We start from the raw sequence: 22,706 nt of genomic DNA on the forward strand, positions 1-22,706 counted from the left end.
AGTGTTGCTGGGTAGCCAGCAGGATTCCATCAGCAATATGGATCTAATATCCAGCCGGTCAGACAGACAGACGGATTGTGTGGGGACACCACTGTTCTAACTTCACTGAAAATTGCTGGTGCTCAGACTGCCATCATAGCATATATTTCTCAGGGCATATTTCTTGAAACCTCTTCCTGTTGTTCTTACAGAGGATGTTAAGTCTGCTTGTTGAAGCATGAAACGTGGGATATGTGCTTTGTATGCATTACACAACCATGTGGTGTATTTTAGCAGGCTAATTTAAACGAACCTGACTTGTGGGTCTTGCTGCTAGTCCTCTTTGCTGCTGAATACATGAGTTGGCATTCTAAATCTTCCTGAATCCTGTTAGGTCAACTCTACTCTCCCGCGTCGGTCTCTCTCCCCTCTGAAGCCTCCTGAATCCTGTTAGGTCAACTCCACTCTACCTCGACAGTCTCTCTCCCCTCACCCTTGTCTTTGTCTCTACCCCTATCTCTTGCTCTCTCCTTTTCCCCATTTTCTCGCCCTCTCTCCCCCCTCCTCCTGTAGTCTTACTCAGGCTGAACAATGTAAAGGCCGGCTCATTTAGTCTGTGCCCTTGACTCCTGAGAAGGTGTGGCTCTGTCGAGCCCACCAAATCTCATTATGCCTGCTGCTAGTGGGAGCGGCCGTTTGTTGTAAGAAGAATTAGCTCAGCAGCTACAGCAGATTGTGTTCACCATGCATATTTTGTGTGTGCTGTGTATTTGCAGCTGACTCAACAGTACCAATCAAGAGAGACATACACACACCTCACCTCCATGTGTTGTAGAGCTCACTGACTCTCCTCCAACTTGCATATCAGTAACATGTCATTGCCTCTGTATGTGGTGGGGAAACTGACTTGGCTGACACTGGTAAATACTACGGTCATTATCACCTCCTTTCCCTGTGCATATTCACAGCTGTCTGGTGTGCTCTTCTACGCTGAGGGATGAACATACTGTTATCCTCTAATCTTATCCCAAACCAGTCAATTCCATTTTAACTGTAGCCTCCACTGCTAAAGGGGATGCATTAGCTTTCTTGAGTATAGACTGTGACATACCCACCTATCTCAGACAGAGAATAAGTTAACTAGGTCTACTTTATGGTATTATTAAAAGAGTGGAGGCTAAATGAAAGGCATAAAACCATGACGTATCAATTTACCGTCTATTTTGAATTTTAGCTTCTTATTCCCCATACCAGAGCTCTATGAGACACTGGTCAAAAGTAGTACGCTAATACGGAATAGGGAGCTATTTTGGATGCAAGCCTGGAGTAGCCCAACACCACCAATCAGATACATTCAGCTGGACAAAATTCGTATGACTGACTGGTATTTTTTTGGACATTTTAGAGTTGCCCAGCGACTCAACTGTAATGACCCAATCCTGTTATGATTGGTTCAAACCCCTGAAGGTTAGAGGCAACAAGTCCTCTCCTACATGTTCTCAGACAGATCCACACAATCCTTTGTTGAAGAAATAATATTGATTTTTAAATGTTTCCCCCTCCATAATTTTTCTCCCTTCCTCCCTGCCCCTCAGTGGGCAGAGTAGCTCCTGTGTGCTACACTGGTGCTGCTCTTCCATGGCTTCCACTTTGCTGAACATGGTTTTGTAATCTTAACCGCCAGACAGACATTCTACTGCTCTACTAAGCCATGTGTGCCTCAGACACAGCCGTACACTGGCCACTATGAGCGGTATAGAGTCCCATTCTCTGTCCAAGGACAGTAGTGGGATAGAACTGAAGTAATGAAGAAGCCCACCTCTCTCTTGTGTATTGCTTTTCTTCGATTTGTTTATTTATTGAATGTCTCCAGCTCTCTGTAATTAGTCTTCCTCTGCCTGGCAGTCACAGTGGCCTTGTCTTTTTACAACTGTACTGAGCTCTGTTTGTTTGCACTGAGGTTATCAGTTCACAGGCCAGGGAGAGCAGCACCATAACACTGAGACAGAACAGGCCCAGGCTGTGATATAATACTCTATATGCGGCAGCAGGCAGGCAGCAGGCAGGCAGCACAGGGCATCTCATAAACTTTCAGCCTATTCAGAAGTAAACAAAAGTCGACTATATAGAAGCCTGAATACGGCAATACCACTCAAGGGTTGAAATGAGTGATGCACCGATATGACAATTTTGACAGATATCCAGTATTTTCCTTGCCCAAAAAATCGATACTGATTTATTTAAAATTGTATCTGCTTTTTTAAAGCATTCTAGTACAGTTAAATAGTTAATACACACACATGGATGCAGCAGTCTAAGGCACTGCATCTCAGTGCAAGAGGTGTAACTACCGTCCCTGGTTCGAATCCAGGCTGTATCACATACGGCCATGATTGGAAGTCCCATAGGGCAGAGCACAATTGGCCCAGTGTCGTCCGGTCTGTCATTGTAAATAATAATTTGTTCTTAACTGCCTAGTTAAATAAAGGTTACACACACCACACTGACCAAAAAGTTATTTTGTTGGCATTTACGTATATCCCCATTACCAGTAAAACATAATCAAAACCTATTTCTTTCACTTACTTGCTGTGCTGTTTCGTTGTTCAGTAATTTCATTCTCAACCAGGATTTCTATGGAATGCCGTAGACTTGTGCCAAAAAATATACATGTCAAATAACACTATTTGACGTGTCAAATAAGCTTGTTGACCAATCAGGACCTGAATATGACTGCACATCACATAATAATTTAATGAGTTCATACATTTTTTACGTAGTTATTACACATTGATTACACTATCACTCGTATTTCATGTCACAACGATTCATCGATCCGTATGCTATGATGCTGGTAAAGTTGTCTCGCGCACTTACAGTGCTGGTCATTTAAAAAAGAAAGCTAGCTAGCTCACGGTTAATGGAGGTCGGACCCATCTTTGTGAAGCTAGCCACAATAAGGATTAACCACAATAGTGGACTTTGGTTAACCTTCAAAATAAAAGTATGGCATATACTATTTGTATTCATTTGCATCACTGTCAATGACGTTTATTTTGAATACAAATGGCAAGTTCCACTGTGCCTAATTCTTATTAGCTAGCTTCACAACACATACCCTGGTCTGGTCGAGCCTCACTAGCCAGATGAAGCTAGATGGCTGCTTATATCGTTAGCTTTGTGCAACCGGGTTAAGTAGCTGGTTAGCTATTTATTTTCATGAACTGAAGTTCAATTTCAATAGGTGAACAACAAGTGGCAATCTAGCTAATACTTTCTCACAACGATTCCTAAATCATTGCTAAGAATAATGAAAATGACTGCAGTTTTTACTGGTCATTGTTTGTCAGGCTGGTTGTATTGGCGCTAGCTAGGAACCAAGCCAAAGCTAGCTTCCCCAGAAGTTGCGGTCGAACAATTAATTTTATTTTTACCAACGTGGTATTGTAAACGCATCGTTCGTGGCCTGTGTTCGCAGACTTTTTTTGTACAGGTTTGACAGTGCTACTGTATCTTTTTTGACACAAAGACCCAAACGCCATTCCATAGTAACTATGTCTTGAAGCTAATAGCAGTGACACTATTAATGTGTAACTCCGGTAGGGCAACATCTGCTAAATAGCGTACTTGGTAGTGTGTACCGGTTCTCGACCAATCGGCGAAAGCCAACATCACCCACGACAGAGAACGGTTTGATTGTTAAGGGCAATGCATTCCATTATCTTGGCTTTAATGGATTTCGCCTTTTGAGTTGTCTCGCTGAAATGTAGTTACTTTTTCAAATGACTGCTCGACTTGTTGACTGCTCGATCCACACAGAAGACATTGTGGGCTAGTTTAGGAATTCTGTGTTGCACATATAGCACAACATTTTACGTAGGGTCATTACGCCATGTCCCTACGTTATATAGGTATGCACGTCAGCTTTGTCATCGCGTTTGCACATCGGGGTGTAAACTAGACATCGGCCGATACCAACGTTAGCATTTTTATCTAATATTGGCTGATAACTGTATGCTCACCAAATGTGGTGCGGATCTTTTTTCCCCACAATCTTATTCACCTCGTATCCGAAATCCACAATAGCAGCTAGCCAGAAGTTCGCCAGCTCACTAGCTAACGTTAGTATTCAGCTAACCACGGCTAGTGGTCATCAGCTATCCTTTAGCTCGGAAAGCTATCGCCAGTTTTGTACAACACGACTCAGACCACAGCATACCGGACCTATTTTCTCTCCATATCCCCGGATTTCTACCGCAAGCTCTGGACATTTACACCTGGATCTTGCAGCTAACTAGCTGCTATCCGAGTGACTATTGGCTAACGTCGATTCCGGAGCAAACACCAATTTATCCCGGAGCTAGCCAGCTGAAGAGTTCCATCAGCCACTCCTGGGCTACAATCACCAATCCGGACCCGTTTTACTGCCGATGTGGGCCTTCACAACTGGAATACCGACGTTATCTGCCCGAGGGAGTTATTCAACTGGCCCCTCCATCGTGACGTAACCTGAACGCCCATCTGCTAACTGCGGCCCACTAATCGTAAGCTGTCTTGAACATATCGGCTGCTATCTGAACAGGTCTATATCGAACCATCTTGGGCCACTATAACTATTTTGACAATTGGATTGGTCCCCTCTATCACACGGAACCCACTAATCTACCGATGGAAACGCACGTGGCTAAAAACAGACCTCCATCTTCTGCTAGACCTCCATCTTCTGCTAGCTTGCTACCCATGGCTCGGCTAGCTGTCTTAATCGCCGTGACCCCAACCAACCTCACTACTCACTGGACCCTTATAATCACTCGGCTAAGCATGCCTCTCCTCAATGTCAATATGCCTTGTCCATTGCTGTTCTGGTTAGTGTTTATTGGCTTATTTCACTGTAGAGCCTCTAGCCCTACTCATTATACCTTATCCAACACTTCAGCTCCACCACCCACACATGCGATGACATCACCTGGTTTCAATGATGTTTCTAGAGACAATATCTCTCTCATCACTACTCAATGCCTAGGTTTACCTCCACTGCATTCACATCCTACCATACCTTTGTCTGTACACTATACCTTGAATCTATTTTATCGCACCCAGAAACCTGCTCCTTTTACTCTTTGTTCCGGACGTCCTAGACGTCCAATTCTCATGACTTTTAGCCGTACCCTTATCCTACTCCTCCTCTGGCGATGTAGAGGTGAATCCAGGCCCTGCAGTACCTAGCTCCACTCCTATTCCCCAGGCGCTCTCTTTTGATGACTTCTGTAACCGTAAAAGCCTTGGTTTCATGCATGTTAACATTAGAAGCCTCCTCCCTAAGTTTGTTTTATTCACTGCTTTAGCACACTCTGCCAACCCGGCTGTCTTAGCCGTGTCTGAATCCTGGCTTAGGAAGACCACCAAAATCTCTGAAATCTCCATCCCTAACTACAACATTTTCAGACAAGATAGAATGGCCAAAGGGGGCGGTGTTGCAATCTACTGCAGAGAGAGCCTGCAGAGTTCTGTCCTACTATCCAGGTCTGTACCCAAACAATTTGAACTTCTACTTTTAAAAATCCACCTCTCTAAAAACAAGTCTCTCACCATTGCTGTTACGGTTTTCTAGGTGTGAAGGATAGTCGGACCAAAATGCAGCGTGTAGATTGCGATCCATGTTTAATGAACAACGTGAAACACGAACGAACACAAAACACTACAAAACAAAGAACGTAACGAAAACCGAAACAGCCTATACTTGTGTAAATAAATAAAGAGAGAGTGTCGTTGTTCCTAAGGACAATCACCCACGACAAACTCAAAGAATATGGCTGCCTAAATATGGTTCCCAATCAGAGACAACGATAAACACCTGCCTCTGATTGAGAACCACTCCAGACAGCCATAGACTTTGCTAGATAACCCCACTAGCTACAATCCCAATACATACACACCAAAACCCCAAGACAAAACACACCACAATACAAAAACCCCATGCCACACCCTGGCCTGACCCAATACATGAAGAAAAACACAAAATACTTAGACCAGGGCGTGACAATTGCCGCCTGCTATAGACCACCCTCTGCCCCCTGCTGTGCCCTGGACACCATATGTGAATTGATTGCCCCCCATCTATCTTCAGAGCTCGTGCTGCTAGGTGACCTAAACTGTGACATGCTTATTAACACCCCGGCCATCCTACAATCTGAGTTTGATGCTGTTAATCTCACACAAATTATCAATGAACCTACCAGGTACAACCCCAAGCCGTAAACATGGGCACCCTCATAGATATCATCCTAACCAACTTGCCCTCTAAATTCACCTCTGCTGTTTTCAACCAAGATCTCAGCGATCATTGCCTGCATCCATAATGGGTCAGCTGTCAAATGACCTCCACTCATCACTATCAACCAAACGCTCCCTGAAACACTTCAGCGTGCAGGCCTTTCTAATCGACCTGGCCCGGGTATCCTGGAAGGATATCGACCTCATCCCGTCAGTAGAGGATGCCTGGTTATAAAAAATAAAAATAAAAAGCCTTCCTCACCATCTTAAATAAGCATGCCCCATTCAAGATATTTAGAACCAGGAACAGATATAGCCCTTGGTTCTCTCCAGACCTGACTAACCTTAACCAACACAAAAACATCCTGTGGCGTTCTGCATTAGCATCGAACAGGCCCCGTAAAATGCAACTTTTCAGGGAAGTTAGAAACCAATATACACAGACAGTTAGAAAAGCCAAGGCTAGCTTTTTAAAGCAGAAATTTGCTTCCTGCAACACAAACTCGAAAATGTTCTGGGACACTGCAAAGTCCATGGAAAATAAGAACACCTCCTTCCAGCTGCCCACTGCACTGAGGCTAGGAAACACTGTCACCACCGATAAATCCACTATAATTGAGAAATTCAATAAGCATTTTTCTACAGCTGGCCATGCTTTCCACCTTGCCACCCATACCCTGGTCATCAGCACTGCACCCCCCACAGCAACTCGCCCAAGCCTTCCCCATTTCTCCTTCTCCAAAATCCAGTCAGCTGATGTTCTGAAAGAGCTGCAAAATCTGGACCCCCACAAATCAGCCGGGCTAGACAATCTGGACCCTTTCCTTCTAAAATTATCTGCCGGAATTGTTGCAACCCCGATTACTAGCCTGTTCAACCTCTTTCGTGTCGCCTGAGATTCCCAAAGATTGGAAAGCAGCTGCGGTCATCCCCCTCTTCAAAGATGGGGACACTCTTGACCCAAACTGCTAAAGACCTATATCTATCCTACCCTGCCTTTCTACGGTCTTCAAGAGCCAAGTTAACAAACAGATCACCGGCCATTTTGAATCCCAATGTACCTTCTCCGCTATGTAATCTGGTTTCAGAGCTGGTCATGGGTGCACCTAAGCCACGCTCAAGGTTCTAAACGATATCTTAACCACCATCGATAAGCAACAATACTGTGCAGCCGTATTCATTGACCTGGCCAAGGCTTTCGATTCTGTCAATCACCACATCCTCATCGGCAGACTCGACAGCCTTGGTTTCTCAAATGATTGCCTCGCCTGGTTCACCAACTACTTCTCTGATAGAGTTCAGTGTGTCAAATCGGAGGGCCTGTTGTCCGGGCCTCTGGCAGACTCTATGGGGGTGCCACAGGGTTCAATTCTTGGGCCGACTCGCTTCTCTCTAAATATCAATGATGTCGCTGCTGGTGAGTCTCTGATCCACCTCTATGCAGATGACACCATTCCGTATACTTCTGGCCCTTCTTTGGACATTGTGTTAACCTCTCTGCGCACGGAACCCGCTAGGGGGCTGAAATTCCACAACATACGGTGATCGCTACATAAATAGTCATATTAAACATTCATGAAAATACAAGTGTCTCACATGTATCGAAAGCCGAGAATCTTGCTAATCCAACTGCGTTGTCAGATTTAAAAAAGTATTTACTGCGAAATAATACGATGCGATTATCTGAGCATAGAGCCCCATAAAAAACAACAATTTAAACCAGCACAGGCGTAACATATTCACAAACTGCATTAAAATAAATTGTTTACCTTTGACGATCTTCATCTGTTTGCAATTCCAATGCTCATTGTTACACAATGAATGATCTTTTGTTTGATCAAATCCGTTTTTATAGCCTAACACGAAACATTTTGTGAACCGCTTGTGTTGTGAATTCCGTCTCATTCCATTTTCGACAACACATTCCAGGTAAATAACCCACACAGAATGTGACTTTTCCAGTCATGTTTGGTTTCACTGCAATCAACTGGTTTGTTTGTAACACAATCAAACCTAATGGGCCATTTCGTGGGACGTATTGACTGAAAGAAACCGATTTGAAGACAAGTCATGACATCATTGTGCACCAATGATTTGCCCGCTGTTTCGTTGATTGACTGTCTTTTAACCCAATGACCACTGATCGTCTTGAAATCTAGCTGGGTAGATTGCCAATGAGCTGAGCTAAACGGCAATAGGCCATGTTTATGTGTTCCAAGACCAACCCATGTAGTAAGCTCCAGCGTAAAGTGAGTCATTCGCTATTGAAGTTTCATACCTGAAGGAGAAACACATATTACGCACTGCATTGTTTGGTAAACGCGCAGATTCAGCTGTTTATATATCAATCATTATGGCGACTAAGTCAGAGAAAGCTAAGTCTAGATATACAGATGTGTACACAATTTTAGAATAAATTGATTGGGAAGGTAAGACAGGGATTGTTGTAGGACGATTCATTTAGCGATTGTGGAGGAATATTTTTTGAACGGGAGAGGACATCGTTTTGGACTGGTAAGTTCTTATCATGCTAATGCCCTTGTTTGAAATTAATAGAATGAAATATTATTTGATTTTTAAAAAATTTAATTTTAGAAGCAATATATAAACATGTAATGTCATGAAATGTGAGATGCGTGTGTCTGCCGCCCCAACCCACATGAAATAGCCTATTTGAGGCTGTTGAGGGGAGGGCAGGCCCACACAACAATGGCCAAAGTGAAATGGAGACAGTAGATACAGCTGGTCTGTTGTAATATAATAGAGACAGTAGATCTAGCTGAAATGTCATATAAAAGAGACAGATCTAGCAGGTCATAATAATGTATTCAACCTTATGTTCCCTGTACTGTCTATATATATCTGTTTATTATACCTGTTGATACATCGCTCATATGTGAAACTATTCTAAATGAACATTATCTTTCAAAGTGACACTGTGAGTCTTATCCGGTGTCATGTGTGAATTTAAGTATGCTCTCTCTAATTCTTTCTCTCTCCCGGAGGACCTGAGCCCTAGGACCATGCGTCAGGACTACCTGGCATGATGACTCCTTGCTGTCCCCAGTCCACCTGGCCTTGCCGCTGTTACAGTTTCAACTGTTCTGCCTGCGGCTATGGAACCCTAAACTGTTCCTTTTTACTCTTGAGGTGCTGTCCTGTTGCACCCTCTACAACCACTGTGATCTCCACCCGGCACAGCCGGAAGAGGACTGGCCACCCCTCATAGCCTGGTTTCTTCCTAGGTTTTTGCCTTTTCTAGGGAGTTTATCCTAGCCACAGTGCTTCTACACCTGCATTGCTTGCTGATTGGGGTTTTAGGCTGGGGCTATATAAATTCATTTGATTTGATAGAGGACTGAGGGTCTTCCAAATATTGAAAGTGTGTTGTATATAGTTATTTGTTTCAAAATGTATACCTTCACCAATTTGGCCACTTGGGTACATTTGTGCTACTTGTGTGGGACACCTGGGTGACTTCATGATAAATGTCATGTAGCACACTCATTTTGGAAGTTATCATTCTGAAACTTTGTACAAGTACTGTTGCCCTATTATATTTTTCACTGAAATTGTACCCATCATCCTATCTGAATGTTTGTTTTATCTTGTTCATTTTAAAGATGATGATATAAAAATAAAAAACATATATTTTTATTTCCATTGTTTTATCTAAACCAGATCTATTGTGTTATATTCTCCTACATTCAACTCACATTTACACAAACTTCAGAGTTTTCTTTCCAATGGTACCAAGAATATGCATATCCTTGGTTCTGTGCCTGATCTACAGGCTGTTAGATTTGGGTATGTCTTCAGGCGGAAATTGCACAAAGTAGGGGGGAGCTCTAAGAGGTTTTAACAACCCTCCGGATGAGCTTCAATGCCATAGAACTCTTCTTCCATGGCCTTCAACTGCTCTTAAATACAAGTAAACTAAATGCATGCTGTTCAACCGATCGCTGCCTGCACCTGCCCGCCCGTCCATTATCACTACTCTGGACGGTTCTGACTTAGAATATGTGGACAACTACAAATACCTAGGTGTCTGGTTAGACTGTAAACTCTCCTTCCAGACTCACATAAAACATCTACAATCCAAAGTTAAATTTAGATTTGGCTTCCTATTTCGCAACAAAGCATCCTTCACTCATGCTGCCAAACACACCCTCGTAAAACTGGCCATCTTACCGATCCTCGACTTCGGCTATGTCATTTACAAAATAGCCTCCAATACCCTACTCAACAAATTGGATGCAGTCTATCACAGCGCCATCCGTTTTTGTCACCAAAGCCCCATATACTACCCACCACTGCGACCTGTACACTCTCTTTGGCTGGCCCTCGCTTCATACTTGTTGCCAAACCCACTGGTTCCAGGTCATCTACAAGACCCTGCTAGGTAAAGTCCTGCCTTATCTCTGCTCGCTGGTCACCATAGTTGCACCCACCTGTAGCACACGTTCCAGCAGGTATATCTCACTTGTCACATCCAAAGCCAATTCCTACTTTGGCCCCCTCTCCTTCCAGTTCTCTGCTGCCAATGACTAGAACGAACTACAAAAATCTCTGACACTGGAGACTCCTATCTCCCTCACTAGCTTTAAGCACCAGCTGTCAGAGCAGCTCACAGATCACTGCACCTGTACATAGCCCATCTTTATATAGCCCAAACAACTACCTCTTCCCCTACTGTATTTATTTATTTTGCTCCTTTGCACCCCAGTATTTCTTCTTTGCAGTCTCATCTACTGTCAAAGTGTTTTAATTGCTATATTGTATTTACTTTGCCACCATGGCCTATTTATTGCCTTTACCTCCCTTGTCTCACCTCATTTACTCACATTGTATATAGACAAATTTTTCTACTGTATTATTGACTGTATGTTTGTTTTACTCCATGTGTAACTCTGTGTTGTTGTATGTGTCGCGCTGCTTTGCTCTATCTTGGCCAGGTCGCAGTTGTAAATGAACTTGTTCTCAACTAGCCTACCTGGTTAAATAAAGGTTTAAAAAAAAGTAAAAAATGTGCTGCCCTAGTTGAAATAATATATTATCTTTCAAGTACTTTAGCTGCACTTGATTGAGATTGCGATGGAGTAGTCCTAAAAGTGTAAATTCCACCCATCCGGCACTTCAGGCAGCTAAGAAAACAAATACTAGCTAGCTTATTTTAAAACCATGTCTGCAGGGCATAGCTACACCTAACAAGCATATACGATCAGACTTGACTTACATGTACATAGAATTTAATATATATTTCTAAAGGAATATAATTCTATATGTGACAAGATTCAGACAGATCATTGAATGTCTTATAAGCGATGCCTATAGGCTATTGTTGAAATATTCTGCAGGTCTATACATCTTGCCGACTGCTGTGATCTAAAGTGTACCTGAGAAACCTTGTTACAGACAGATGCGCCGCCGTAGGCTAGATGGTGTCCTGGCAGGCGAGTCAGAAAGTATGGTTACATAGCCTAGATTGATTGACCAGTAATTAGAAAGATAAGTAGCCCATTGTGTGGTAATGATTGGGACAGTCACGATTGAGCGAGTGTAGACTTTCTGAAATGTTGGCATGTCTTTTACTCTATGGGTTGCTGTAAGGTATACGACTGGGCAGTATGTATCAAGTGTCTCCGAGTTGGAGTGCTGATCTAGGATCAGCCCCCCCTGTCCATGTAATATTATTCATTATGATCTAAAAGGCAAAACTGAAACTAGATTAGAAACATGTCGCACCAGGTCTGAAGAGCTTTGTGGCAAAATTCATTTCATTGTGAATTAGGGATGGTGCAGTGTGAAAGCTGTGCAGTAGCAGAATGGCGGATCTGTGGTGGTGATCTTGAAGGAGATGTGTGGTGCGAAGCTAGCTCAACAGGAAGTGATGTCATCGACTTACAGGCTGGCTGGCTAGCTCTGTCTTAGAGGGATGAGGTAATGCAGCTGCTCTCTCTCCTCTCTCTCACGGTGTGATTTCTCTCTGTCTCTCTCTGTCATACCACTCTGTGGTTTATTTTTCATGGAACAGCTCTTACTGTACTGTCTCATCTGTGCCATTTGAGTACCAGCATTGCCCCCTCTGCTGCATTCAGCCTATGTTTAGGGTTGTTATACGTTTTGTGGAACTTGTCTACTCTCCTATGGGTGCAATGGCTGGTGAAAGCCTCATTAGATGAAAAGTTTCTTGTGATCATGCAGTTTTTTTTATAGAAAGGGTGGGGTTGGGGATTGGCTGTCTTTTTAGTAAGTAGCATGACATAGTCCATTTGCCAGTCACTGTTTAGATGGAGAGTTGATATGTGTGACATCGGTCTGTGTTGAATTGGTCAACACCTGGTAGGTACAGCATGTACTCTGAGCATGTCTTGTTGCCTCTGCCAATGGTGGCCCACTCACTGATACCAACCACACTGCTTCCTCTCACTTTGTCTCACTGTGGGCTGCTAGCCATGAACCAGCCTGCTTGCTCTCTCTGTCCTATCTACCCCTTTCTTTCTCACACTTTTTCTCTTTCTCCCCTTTTATTTCTCTCCCATTTCTCTGTCCCTCTTTCTCCCTCTGTTCCTGCCGCATAGTGAATTTGTGTGTTTTTATTTATATAGTATCCCCCAAGAGGTTGAGCCAGGGTGAGGAGGGAATAGCTGGGCTCTCTGCAGTCAGTCTGACTGCAGTACTGCAGCATCTTTTTGCTCCTGTTCCTATCTGAGGTAGAGTAATGAATTGGCTTCTCATTCCCCCCCCGTCTACCCTTGTAGTTCACTATAAAAGTTGTTACTGGTCAGGGACCAGACTCCGATGTATGCTCATCCCCCATCAAGTTAGATCTGTGGTAGTAGGAAGTAGAGGTCGACGGATTATGATTTTTTTCAGCGCCGACAACAATTATTGGAGCACCAACAAAAGCCGATACCGATTAATCGGCCAATCTTTATTTATCTCTTTGTAAGAATGACAATTACAACAATACTGATTGAACACTTATTTTAACTTAATAGAATACACCAATAATAATCAATTTTGTCTCAAATAATGAAACATGTTCAAGTTTGTTTAAATAATGCAAAAACAAAGTGTTGGGAAAGTAAAAGTGCAATATGTTCCATGTAAAAAAGCTACCGTTTGAGTTGCTTGCTCAGAACATGAGAATGAAAGTTGGTGGTTCCTTTTAACATGAGACTTCAATATTCCTAGGTAAGAGGTTTTAGGTTGTAGTTAATATAGGAATTATAGGACTATTTCTCTCTACCATTTGTATTTCATATACCTTTGGCTATTGGATGTTCTTATAGGCACTTTAGTATTACCAGTGTAACAGTATAGCTTCCATCCCTCTCCACACTCCTACCTGGGCTCGAACCAGGAACACATCGACAACAGCCACACTCGAAGCAGCGTTACCTATCGCTCCACAAAGGCCGTGGCCCTTGCTGTGCAAGGGGAACAACGACTCCAAGTCTCAGAGCGAGTGACGTTTTTGAAACGCTATTAGCCCACACCCCGCTGACAGCCATTTCACATCAGTGACACCAGCCATTAGGCTGATAGACTTGAAGTCATAAACAGCGTTGTGCTTGCGAAGAGCTGCTGGCAAAACGCACGAAAGTGCTATTTCAGTGAATGCTTACAAGCCTGCTGCTGCCTACCATCGCTCAGTCAGACTGCTCTATCAAATCAGAGTCTTAATTATAACATAACACACAGAAATACGAGCCTTTGGTCATTAATATGGTCGAATCCGGAAACTATCATTTCGAAAACATAACGTTTATTATTTCAGTGATATACGGAACCGTTCGGTATTTTATCTAACGGGTGGCATCCCGAAGTCTAAATATTCTTGTTACATTGCACAACCTTCAATGTTATGTCATAATTATCTAAAATTCTGGCAAATTATTTCGCAATGAGCCAGGCTGCCCAAACTGTTGCATATACCCTGACTCTGCATGCACGAGAAGTGACACAATATCACCTGGTTAATATTGCCTGCTAACCTGGCTTTCTTTTAGCTAAATATGCAGGTTTAAAAATATATACTTCTATTGATTTTAAGAAAGGCATTGGTGTTTATGGTTAGGTACAGTCGTCCAACGATTGCACTTTTTTTCGCCAATGCGCTTTTGTTAAATCATCCCCCAGCGTCGCATCAATTATATGCAATGCAGGACACGCTAGATAAACTAGTAATATCATCAACCATGTGTAGTTATAACTAGTGATTATGATTGATTGTTTATAAGATAAGTTTAATGCTAGCTAGCAACTTACCTTGGCTTACTGCTTTCGCGTAACAGGCAGTCTCCTCATGGAGTGCAACGAGAGGCAGGTGGTTATAGCGTTGGACTAGTTAACCGTAAGGTTGCAAGATTGAATCCCTGAGCTGACAAGGTAAAAATCTGTCGTTCTGCCCCTGAACAAGGCAGTTAACCCACCGTTCCTAGGCCGTCATTGAAAATAAGAATGTGTTCTGAACTGACTTGCCTAGTTAAATAAAGGTATACAACTTTTTTTTATAAAATCGGCTCCCAAAAATGTCCTATTGTTATGAAAACTTGAAATCGGCCCTAAATTAATCGGCCATTCTGATTTATCGGTCGACCTCTAGTAGGAAGGTAAGTGGTGTGGTAGCGTAAGGGTTTAATGAATCAGACATCACCGCTATCTCGATTCAATCTCTCTCTAGGCTCTGCTAGCCCTCGTGCAGGGTCTTGTGCTTATCTGGAGGAAAGGACAGAACAGGCTGTGGCATGTTTGGGTTCTTTAATATCTCTGTGTAGATGACACTGAGGATCTTTTGTTTGCCCCGGCTCAACTGAGAGGCCCACAGAAAACCATTGTCTGCTGTAGCAAGCAGCCCAGAGTCAGACTGACTTCTGTTGCAGCTCAGGATAACACTAGTACATACGCATGTCGTGTCTTTGGCTATGCCGGATTAAGTGATATGACATGCTTTTCTATAAAATCATTTCTCCGTAATTAATATTACCTGATTGAGCTAATCGTATAAATGTAATTAACTAGAGAGTCGGGGCACCACGAAATAATATTTAAGACCTAGTAATATTTTACATCAATAGCAGTCAATATTAATCGTCACCTTAATTCAGTCTCATCTGAAAGTTGTAAATTCTTGGTTATCTGCACGAACCCTGCTAACAAGTTGAATCAGCAATACAAAATTGGGTTCAATAATTTATTTACTAAATACCTAACTAATCACACAGAATTACACATACACATAATTAAATCATAACTTAATTACAAATTACGTCATAAAGGAAAATGTCCCTAGCGGGCGGAACAGATATGACAGCTGGTTACACAAAAGAAAGGGGTCTGGGTTTGAGTGAAAGAGTGGGAAGACTGAGGAACAAAGGGCGAAGCTGTGCTATCGTAAATACAGTATCTTTTCCATTCTAAATTACCACCCATTTGGAAAAGGAAAATGCAATAAATATTTACTCTGAGCTGCGCTTCGGTAGGTTGGTGGTAGATGGAAGGGCCGTATTGCCAAACCGAGTCCTTTGTCCTTTGAAGAAAGTCTCTCTCTGGTAAATTGGATACGTTGTAGTACCGTCGTTGAGTGGTAGACGGGATACTCGGTCTGTTCCTTCCTAACCCTAGTTTGCAGCTGCTGTTGCTAACTCAACGGCTTGGAGGTATCACTTCTGTAGTGAATAAGAGTTCAAAGTTCATACCATTCGCAACCAAAGCTCACGCTGATTTTGGCTTCGTTCTGTAGTTATTATCTGAACCATTCTGACATCGGACCGTTGTCCTCACATCCTCGGAACAGGAGGTTATATTGTCGTGAAGGCTTTATATAGGAAGGGAGAGGAGGGCGTGTTTGAAAAGTTTTATAGCCCACGTCCCTTCACAGGGGCGGGCCACTGATTGAGCAGACTTTCCACTGTAGAGTTTGTCATCTTATCATTGATGAGAATGTCTCAGATGACAACCGAACTGACATATTTTTAAGTACCACCGCATATGTTCAATTGGTCGGATTACCAGAATATAGTTCATTTCCTCCCACCTTCTGATGTTCCCAGAATCTCTGTTAACCAAAGGGGTTTGCAAATGTAACATCAGTGGGGTAGAGAGGTATTTATGACTGTCATAAACCTACCCCCAGGCCAACGTCATGACACGCACGACCAATATGCTTTAAGGGTTTCTGTCTGCTGGACCTGGGTGACTAGGGAAACACGGTACACACCAGACACACACAGACGTGCAAAGACACTTCCTCGCTACTCATTTACACCAACCTCCTCCCCAGACCTGCAGCAGGATGTCACATGAGCGATAACCTCCTGCTGACCTTCAGCTGTAATCACACGGCTTCTGTCATCTGGGAGGAGACGGGGATACAGGAGGAGACGGGGATACAGGAGGGATGGGTGGGAAAGGGCAGGGTGCAGTCAGGCTGCCAGGCCAGCTACATGCTCTGCTGACAGACTGTCAACCACACACGCACCACTTTAAAGCCAGCCAGCCTCTGAGTCTCGGTGCCAAGCACAACACCTTTTTTATTCTTTCACATCATTTTTCTGTCAGGTGAATAGCCTTTACCCAATGCCCACACGCCCAGACCCATCCAATGATGAGAGCGTAAACCCTCAAGCTTTGACACCTATTATCAATCTTAAACTCACATTTCCGGTCTCACTATAAATGAATTCCGTTCAGACCAGGGTTTCTGTTAGCAGGTAAGAGCCAGCTCTTGTCCGTTAATTGTCGGAGAGAAGAAAAAACCCAGTGCAAAATAATGCTTTTTAGCCTGTTCATTGATGGAATAATGCTTTTGGAAAGTATTCAGACCCATTGACTTTTTCCACATTTTGTTACGCTACAGCCTTATTATAAAGTGGTTTAAATAAATATTTTTCTCAATTAATCTACACACAATACCCAATAATGACAAAGCGAAAACTGTTTTTTAGAACTTCTTGCACATGTATTAAAAATAAAATAACATTATTTACAAAAGTTTTCAGACACTTTGCTATGAGACTCGAAATTGATCTCAGGTGCATCCTGTTTCCATTGATCATCCTTGATGTTTCTACAACTGCATTGGAGTCCACGTGTGGTAAATCCAATTGATTGGACTTGATGAAAACCTGCTCCAGAGTGCTCAGGACCTCAGACTGGGACGAAGGTTTACTTTGCAACAGGACAAAGACCCTAAGCACACAGGCAAGACAATGCAGGAGTGGCTTTGTGACAAGTCTCTGAATGTCCTTGAGTGGCCCAGCCAGAGCCCGGTATTGAACCCGATCGAACATCTCTGGAGAAACCTGATAATAGCTGTGCAGCAACGCTCCCCATCCAATCTGACAGAGCTTGAGAGGATGAGCAGACAAGAATGGGAGAAACTTCCCAAATACAGTTGTGCCAAGCTTGTAGTGAAATACCCATGAAGACTCGAGGCTGTAAGGTGCCAAAGGTGCTTCAACAAAGGACTGAGTAAAGGGTCTGAATTCTTGACAGGACCAGTCAAAAGTTTGGACTCCTACTCAAGAGTTTATTTTTATTGTTTTCTACGTTGTAGAATAATAGTGAAGGCATCAAAATGAAATTACTCATATTTTCATCATGTAGTAACCAATAAATTGTTAAACAAATCAAAATGTAAACTCGGCAAAAAAAAAACCCATACTGCTTGTTCTGTGCGTGATTTCCTGCAAGACAAGGAATGTCAGCGTTCTGTCATGGCCAGCAAAGAGCCTGGATCTCAATCCCATGTGAGCACGTCTGGGACCTGTTGAATCGGAGGATGAGCGCTAGGGCCATTCCCCTGAGAAATGTCCGGGAACTTGCAGGTGCCTTGGTGGAAGATTGGGGCAGCATCTCACAGCAAGAACTGGCTAATCTGGTGCAGACCATGAGGAGGAGATCCACTGCAGTTCTTAGTATCTGGTGTGGCCACCAGCTGCATTGTTACTTTTTTGAGTCTGACCCCCCTTTTTTTAGTTTTTTGTTCAGGGACACATTATTCCATTTCTGTTAGTCACTTGTCTGTGGAACTAGTTCCGTTTGTCTCATTTGTTGAATCTTATGTTCATACAAGTATTTACACATGTTAAGTTTGCTGAAAATAAACGCAGTTGACAGTGAGAGGATGTATCTTTTTTTGCTGAGTTCATTTTAGATTCTTCATTGCAGCCACCCTTTGCCTTGATGGCTTTGCACTCTCTTGGAATTCTCTCTCTAAACCAGTTTCATCTGGAATGCTTTTCCAAGTCTTGAAGGAGTTCCCACATATGCTCAGTACTTGTCCTTCACTCTGCGGTTGTACTCATCCCGAATCATATCAATTGGTTTGAGGTCGGTTAATTGTGGAGGCCAGGTCATCTGATGGGAGCACTCATCACACTTCTCTTTGGTCAAATAGCCCTTACTCAGCATGGAGGTGTGTTGGGTCATTGTCCCGTTGAAAAATAAATGATAGGATGGTGTATCATCATGGGTTTCTATGCCCGAGCAGCCTCATACAAACCTAATGTCACCATGGTCAATTCGAAGTGTATGGTGTCGTGGCTGAATGACGACATGAATAGCAGGTTATAAACTATCGCAGGATATAACAGTAGCCTCTGGTAAGACCAGGGGTGGCAGTCTTTGTATGTTTGTAAACAGCTGGTGCACGATATTTAAGGAAGTGTCAAGGTTTTGCTCACCTGATGTAGAGTATGTCATGATAAGCTGTAGACCACACTATTTACCAAGACTTTATCGATTATTATTCATAGCTGTCTATTTACCTCCTCAAACCGATGCTGGCCCTACGACCGCACTCATTGAGCTGTATACGGCCATAAGCAAACAAAACGCTCATCCAGATGCGGCACTTCTAGTAGCCTGGAACTTTAATGCAGGGTAACTTAAATGAGTTTTACCTCATTTCTACCAGCATGTTAAATGTGCAACCAAAGGGAATAAAACTCTAGACCACCTTTACTCCACACACACACAGACGTGTACAAAGCTCTCCTTCGCCCTCCATTTGGCAAATTGACCATAATTCTATCCTCCTAAAGTAGGAAGCACCAGTGACTCGGTCAATAAAATAGTGATCAGATGAAGCAGATGCTAAGCCCCAGGACCATTTTGCTAGCACAGACTGGAATATGTTCCAGGATTCTTCCAATGATGTTGAGGAGTACACATCAGTCACTGGCTTCACCAATATGTGCATCGATGACATCGTCCCAACTGTGACTGTACATTCACCCCAACCAGAAGCCATGGATTACAGGCAACAACCACACTGAGCTAAAGGGTAGAGCTGCCGCTTTCAAGGAGCGGGACTCTAACCCGGAAGCTTATAAGAAATCCCGCTATGCCCTCCGGCGAACCATCAAAAAGGCAAATCGTCAATACAGGGCTAAGATCGAATCATTCTACACCGGCTCTGATGCTTGTTGGATGTGGCAGGGCTTGCAAACTACTACAGACTACAAAGGGAAGCACACCCACGATCTGCCCAATGATACGAGCCTACAAGACAAGCTAAATTACTTCTATGAGAGCATCAGCTGTTCCCGATAACTGTGTGATAACTCTCCCCGCAGCCGATGTAAGTAAGACCTTTAAAAAAAAATTGCGGTCAACATTCACAAGGCCGCAGGGCCAGACGATTACCAGGACGTGTACTCCAAGCATGCGCTGACCAACTGGCAAGTGCCAAGTGCATTTTCAACCCCGCCCTGTTTGAGTCTGTAATACATTTTTTAAGCAGACCACCATAGTCTCTGTGCCCAAGAACACAAAGGCAACCTGCCTAAATGACTACCGACCCGTAGCACTCATGCCTGTGGCCATGGCTCACATCAACACCATTATCCCAGAAACCCTAGACCCACTCCAATTTGCATACCGCCCCACCAGATCCACAGATGATGCTCGATCTCTATTGCACTCCAGTGCCCTTTTCCGCCTGGACAAAAGGAATACCTTTGAGAATGCTATTCATTGACTACAGCTCAGCGTTCAACACCATTGTGCCCTCAAAGTTCATCAATAAGCTAAGGGCCCTGGGACTAAACATCTCCCTCGGCAACTGGATCCTGGACTTCCTGGTAGGAAGGGCAGGTAACAACCCATCCGCCACGCTGATCCTCCACACAGGGGCACCTCAGGGGTGTGTGCTCAATCCCGTCCTGTACTCCCTGTTCACTCATTACTGCATGGCCAGGCCTGACTCCCAACACCATCATTTAAGATCGCTGATGACACAGCAGTAGCCTGATCACTGACAACAACGAGACGGCCAGGTCTCTGACCTCCTCCCTATAGGCTACGTGGTGTCAGGACAACAACCTCTCCCTCAATGTGATCAAGACAATGGAGGGGATTGTGGACTACAGGAAAAGGAGGACCGAGCATGCCCCCACCCCAATCTCATTGATGGGGCTGTAGTGGATCAGGTTGAGCTTCAATTTCCTTCGTGTCCACATTACCAACAAACTATCATGGTCTAAGCACACCAAGACAGTTGTGAAGAGGGCACGACAAAGCCTATTTCCCCTTCAGGGGACTGAAAAGATTTGGCACTGGGTACTCGGATCCTCAAAGTTCTACAGCCACACCATCGAGAGCATCCTGACTGGTTGCGTCACTGCCTGGTAAGCAACTGCTCGGCAAGTCACTACAGAGGGTATTAACCGATAGATATGGGTCCGTTAAATTAAAATGTTACTAGTCAAATGTCCTGCGCTACATTTTCCTAACGGAAACCCTGGTTTAGACAACAGTTTCAGCTGAATGACTTTTGCCACTGAAATAACCTAGCCCTAGGTGGGTAAATTTAGCCTGAGTTGTAGTCCTAGGGTTGATCTACAGCTCAGTTAAGCGTATGTGTGTGTGCTTGTCCCTCTGAGCGTGTGTCTATTGTCCCAAACCTGAACAAAGAGAGGAAGAGGCAGGCAGTCATTTTACTGTGTTTGCTTCTGTCTGCCTGGTCTATTGTCATGTCTATCTCAACATCTCATCTCATACCTCTAGCTCGGCTTTCACTTGGCTTCATGTGAAGGATTTTGTAGAAAAGCTGTGTGTCAGGAGAGCGTGTGCGTGTCTGTCTGCAGGTGTTTCTGTGGTGTACAGTAGTCTAGTTTTCATTTTCTCTCTACTCTGTGGGGAGTGATTCCTCCATTATCTGCCCAGAGCAACAAGAGCTCATTATCGACAGCAGACACGTGCTATCTATCTGTGTCAAATTGGTCTGTGAGCGTGTGGCCGTGCGTGTTATTTTTCTATTTAACACATGTCAAACAAAAGACCAATGCAATTTACTTGTTACTCAGAAACACTTATTTTCTTTCTTTGTTTTACCTGAAGTCAAATTCCTGACTCAAGCTTTTTCTCCATTTTAAAGATAAATGTCTCATCTTCTTAACAAGAGAAACTCTAATCTCAACTGCTTTTAATAAGATAACTAATTGGTTTCTTTTGTCCTATTTCAGAAATCGAGCGATAGCTGATTACCTTCGTTCAAATGGATATGAAGAGGCATATTCAACTTTCAAGAAGGAGGCAGAATTAGACGTGGTGAGTAACTGTGGAACATTACACACAAACGCACACAATAATACACGCTCACTATAAATCAAGCCCATTTACCCAAACAATACCAATTTAATTTCCACTTTATTCCCCCTTTTAATTGATGCAGACACAAGTCTGACTGAAGCCAATTGAGCCCAGTTAAGGGAATCTAGAGTCATTATTAGGTTGTCTGACACACACACACACACACACACACACACACACACACACACACACACACACACACACACACACACACACACACACACGAGGGAGAAGCTGCAGTCAGGTAGTGGAACAGAAGCTGAAGATAACCTGTCTTCCTTACTATCTCTATCAGAGCTAATGTAATGGCAGGTAGCTAGCAGCTAAAGCCCTGGGGAAAAAAGTGCCCTTTGAATTACCTCAATGTACAATCTCTCCTCAAACAAGACAAAACAAAGAGCAAAGACAACATGTGGCAGGGTAACATGTAAATGCTCCCTTCGCTCTCTCTCTGTCTGCCTCTTTTCCTCTCTCTCTCTCCCTGTCTTTGTAATTTCCTCCATATTTCTATAGCACAGATAGGAGAGGGGTTCAGTCCTTCCTCCACCCTAGTTAGTGGAAACAGCCTGAATAATAGATTGCTATGGACAGAGAAGCTCCCTGACACGTTTGACACCACACACACAGGCACACCTTGGCAGGATTGTGTTAAAAACTTGCCCTAATGATGCTGGAAATTTCAGCCTTCCATTGCCTTAATCTAGTTTATTTATTACCTGTTAAATGAGTAGGTTATACCAATGGAGAATGGAGGCATTTCCCCTAATGCTACATTTACACAGCCTTTGTCTTGGGTTTCTTTTAAGACCTCCTAAAATAATGTAATGCGGTATGTAGGTGAGCAGAGTGGT

General features: G+C 43.4%; 1 protein-coding gene across 4 annotated transcripts in view; it reads left to right on the plus strand.

Annotated features, from left to right (window-relative positions):
• Positions 1 to 22,706, plus strand: part of LOC112239972 (lissencephaly-1 homolog A) — a 65,005-nt gene that overhangs the window by 16,794 nt on the left and 25,505 nt on the right. For 3 of the 4 annotated variants that reach the window (XM_042296143.1, XM_042296146.1, XM_042296144.1), the window contains one exon: positions 21,729 to 21,813. In XM_042296143.1, coding sequence (XP_042152077.1) covers positions 21,729 to 21,813 — 85 coding nt within the window. Of the gene's footprint in view, positions 1 to 12,172; positions 12,193 to 21,728; positions 21,814 to 22,706 lie in introns of those variants that run through there. The other variant, XM_042296145.1, reaches the window with a different exon arrangement.

The sequence above is a fragment of the Oncorhynchus tshawytscha genome, linkage group LG13 (genome assembly GCF_018296145.1).
Source record: "Oncorhynchus tshawytscha isolate Ot180627B linkage group LG13, Otsh_v2.0, whole genome shotgun sequence".
Classification (NCBI taxonomy): Eukaryota; Metazoa; Chordata; class Actinopteri; order Salmoniformes; family Salmonidae; genus Oncorhynchus; species Oncorhynchus tshawytscha.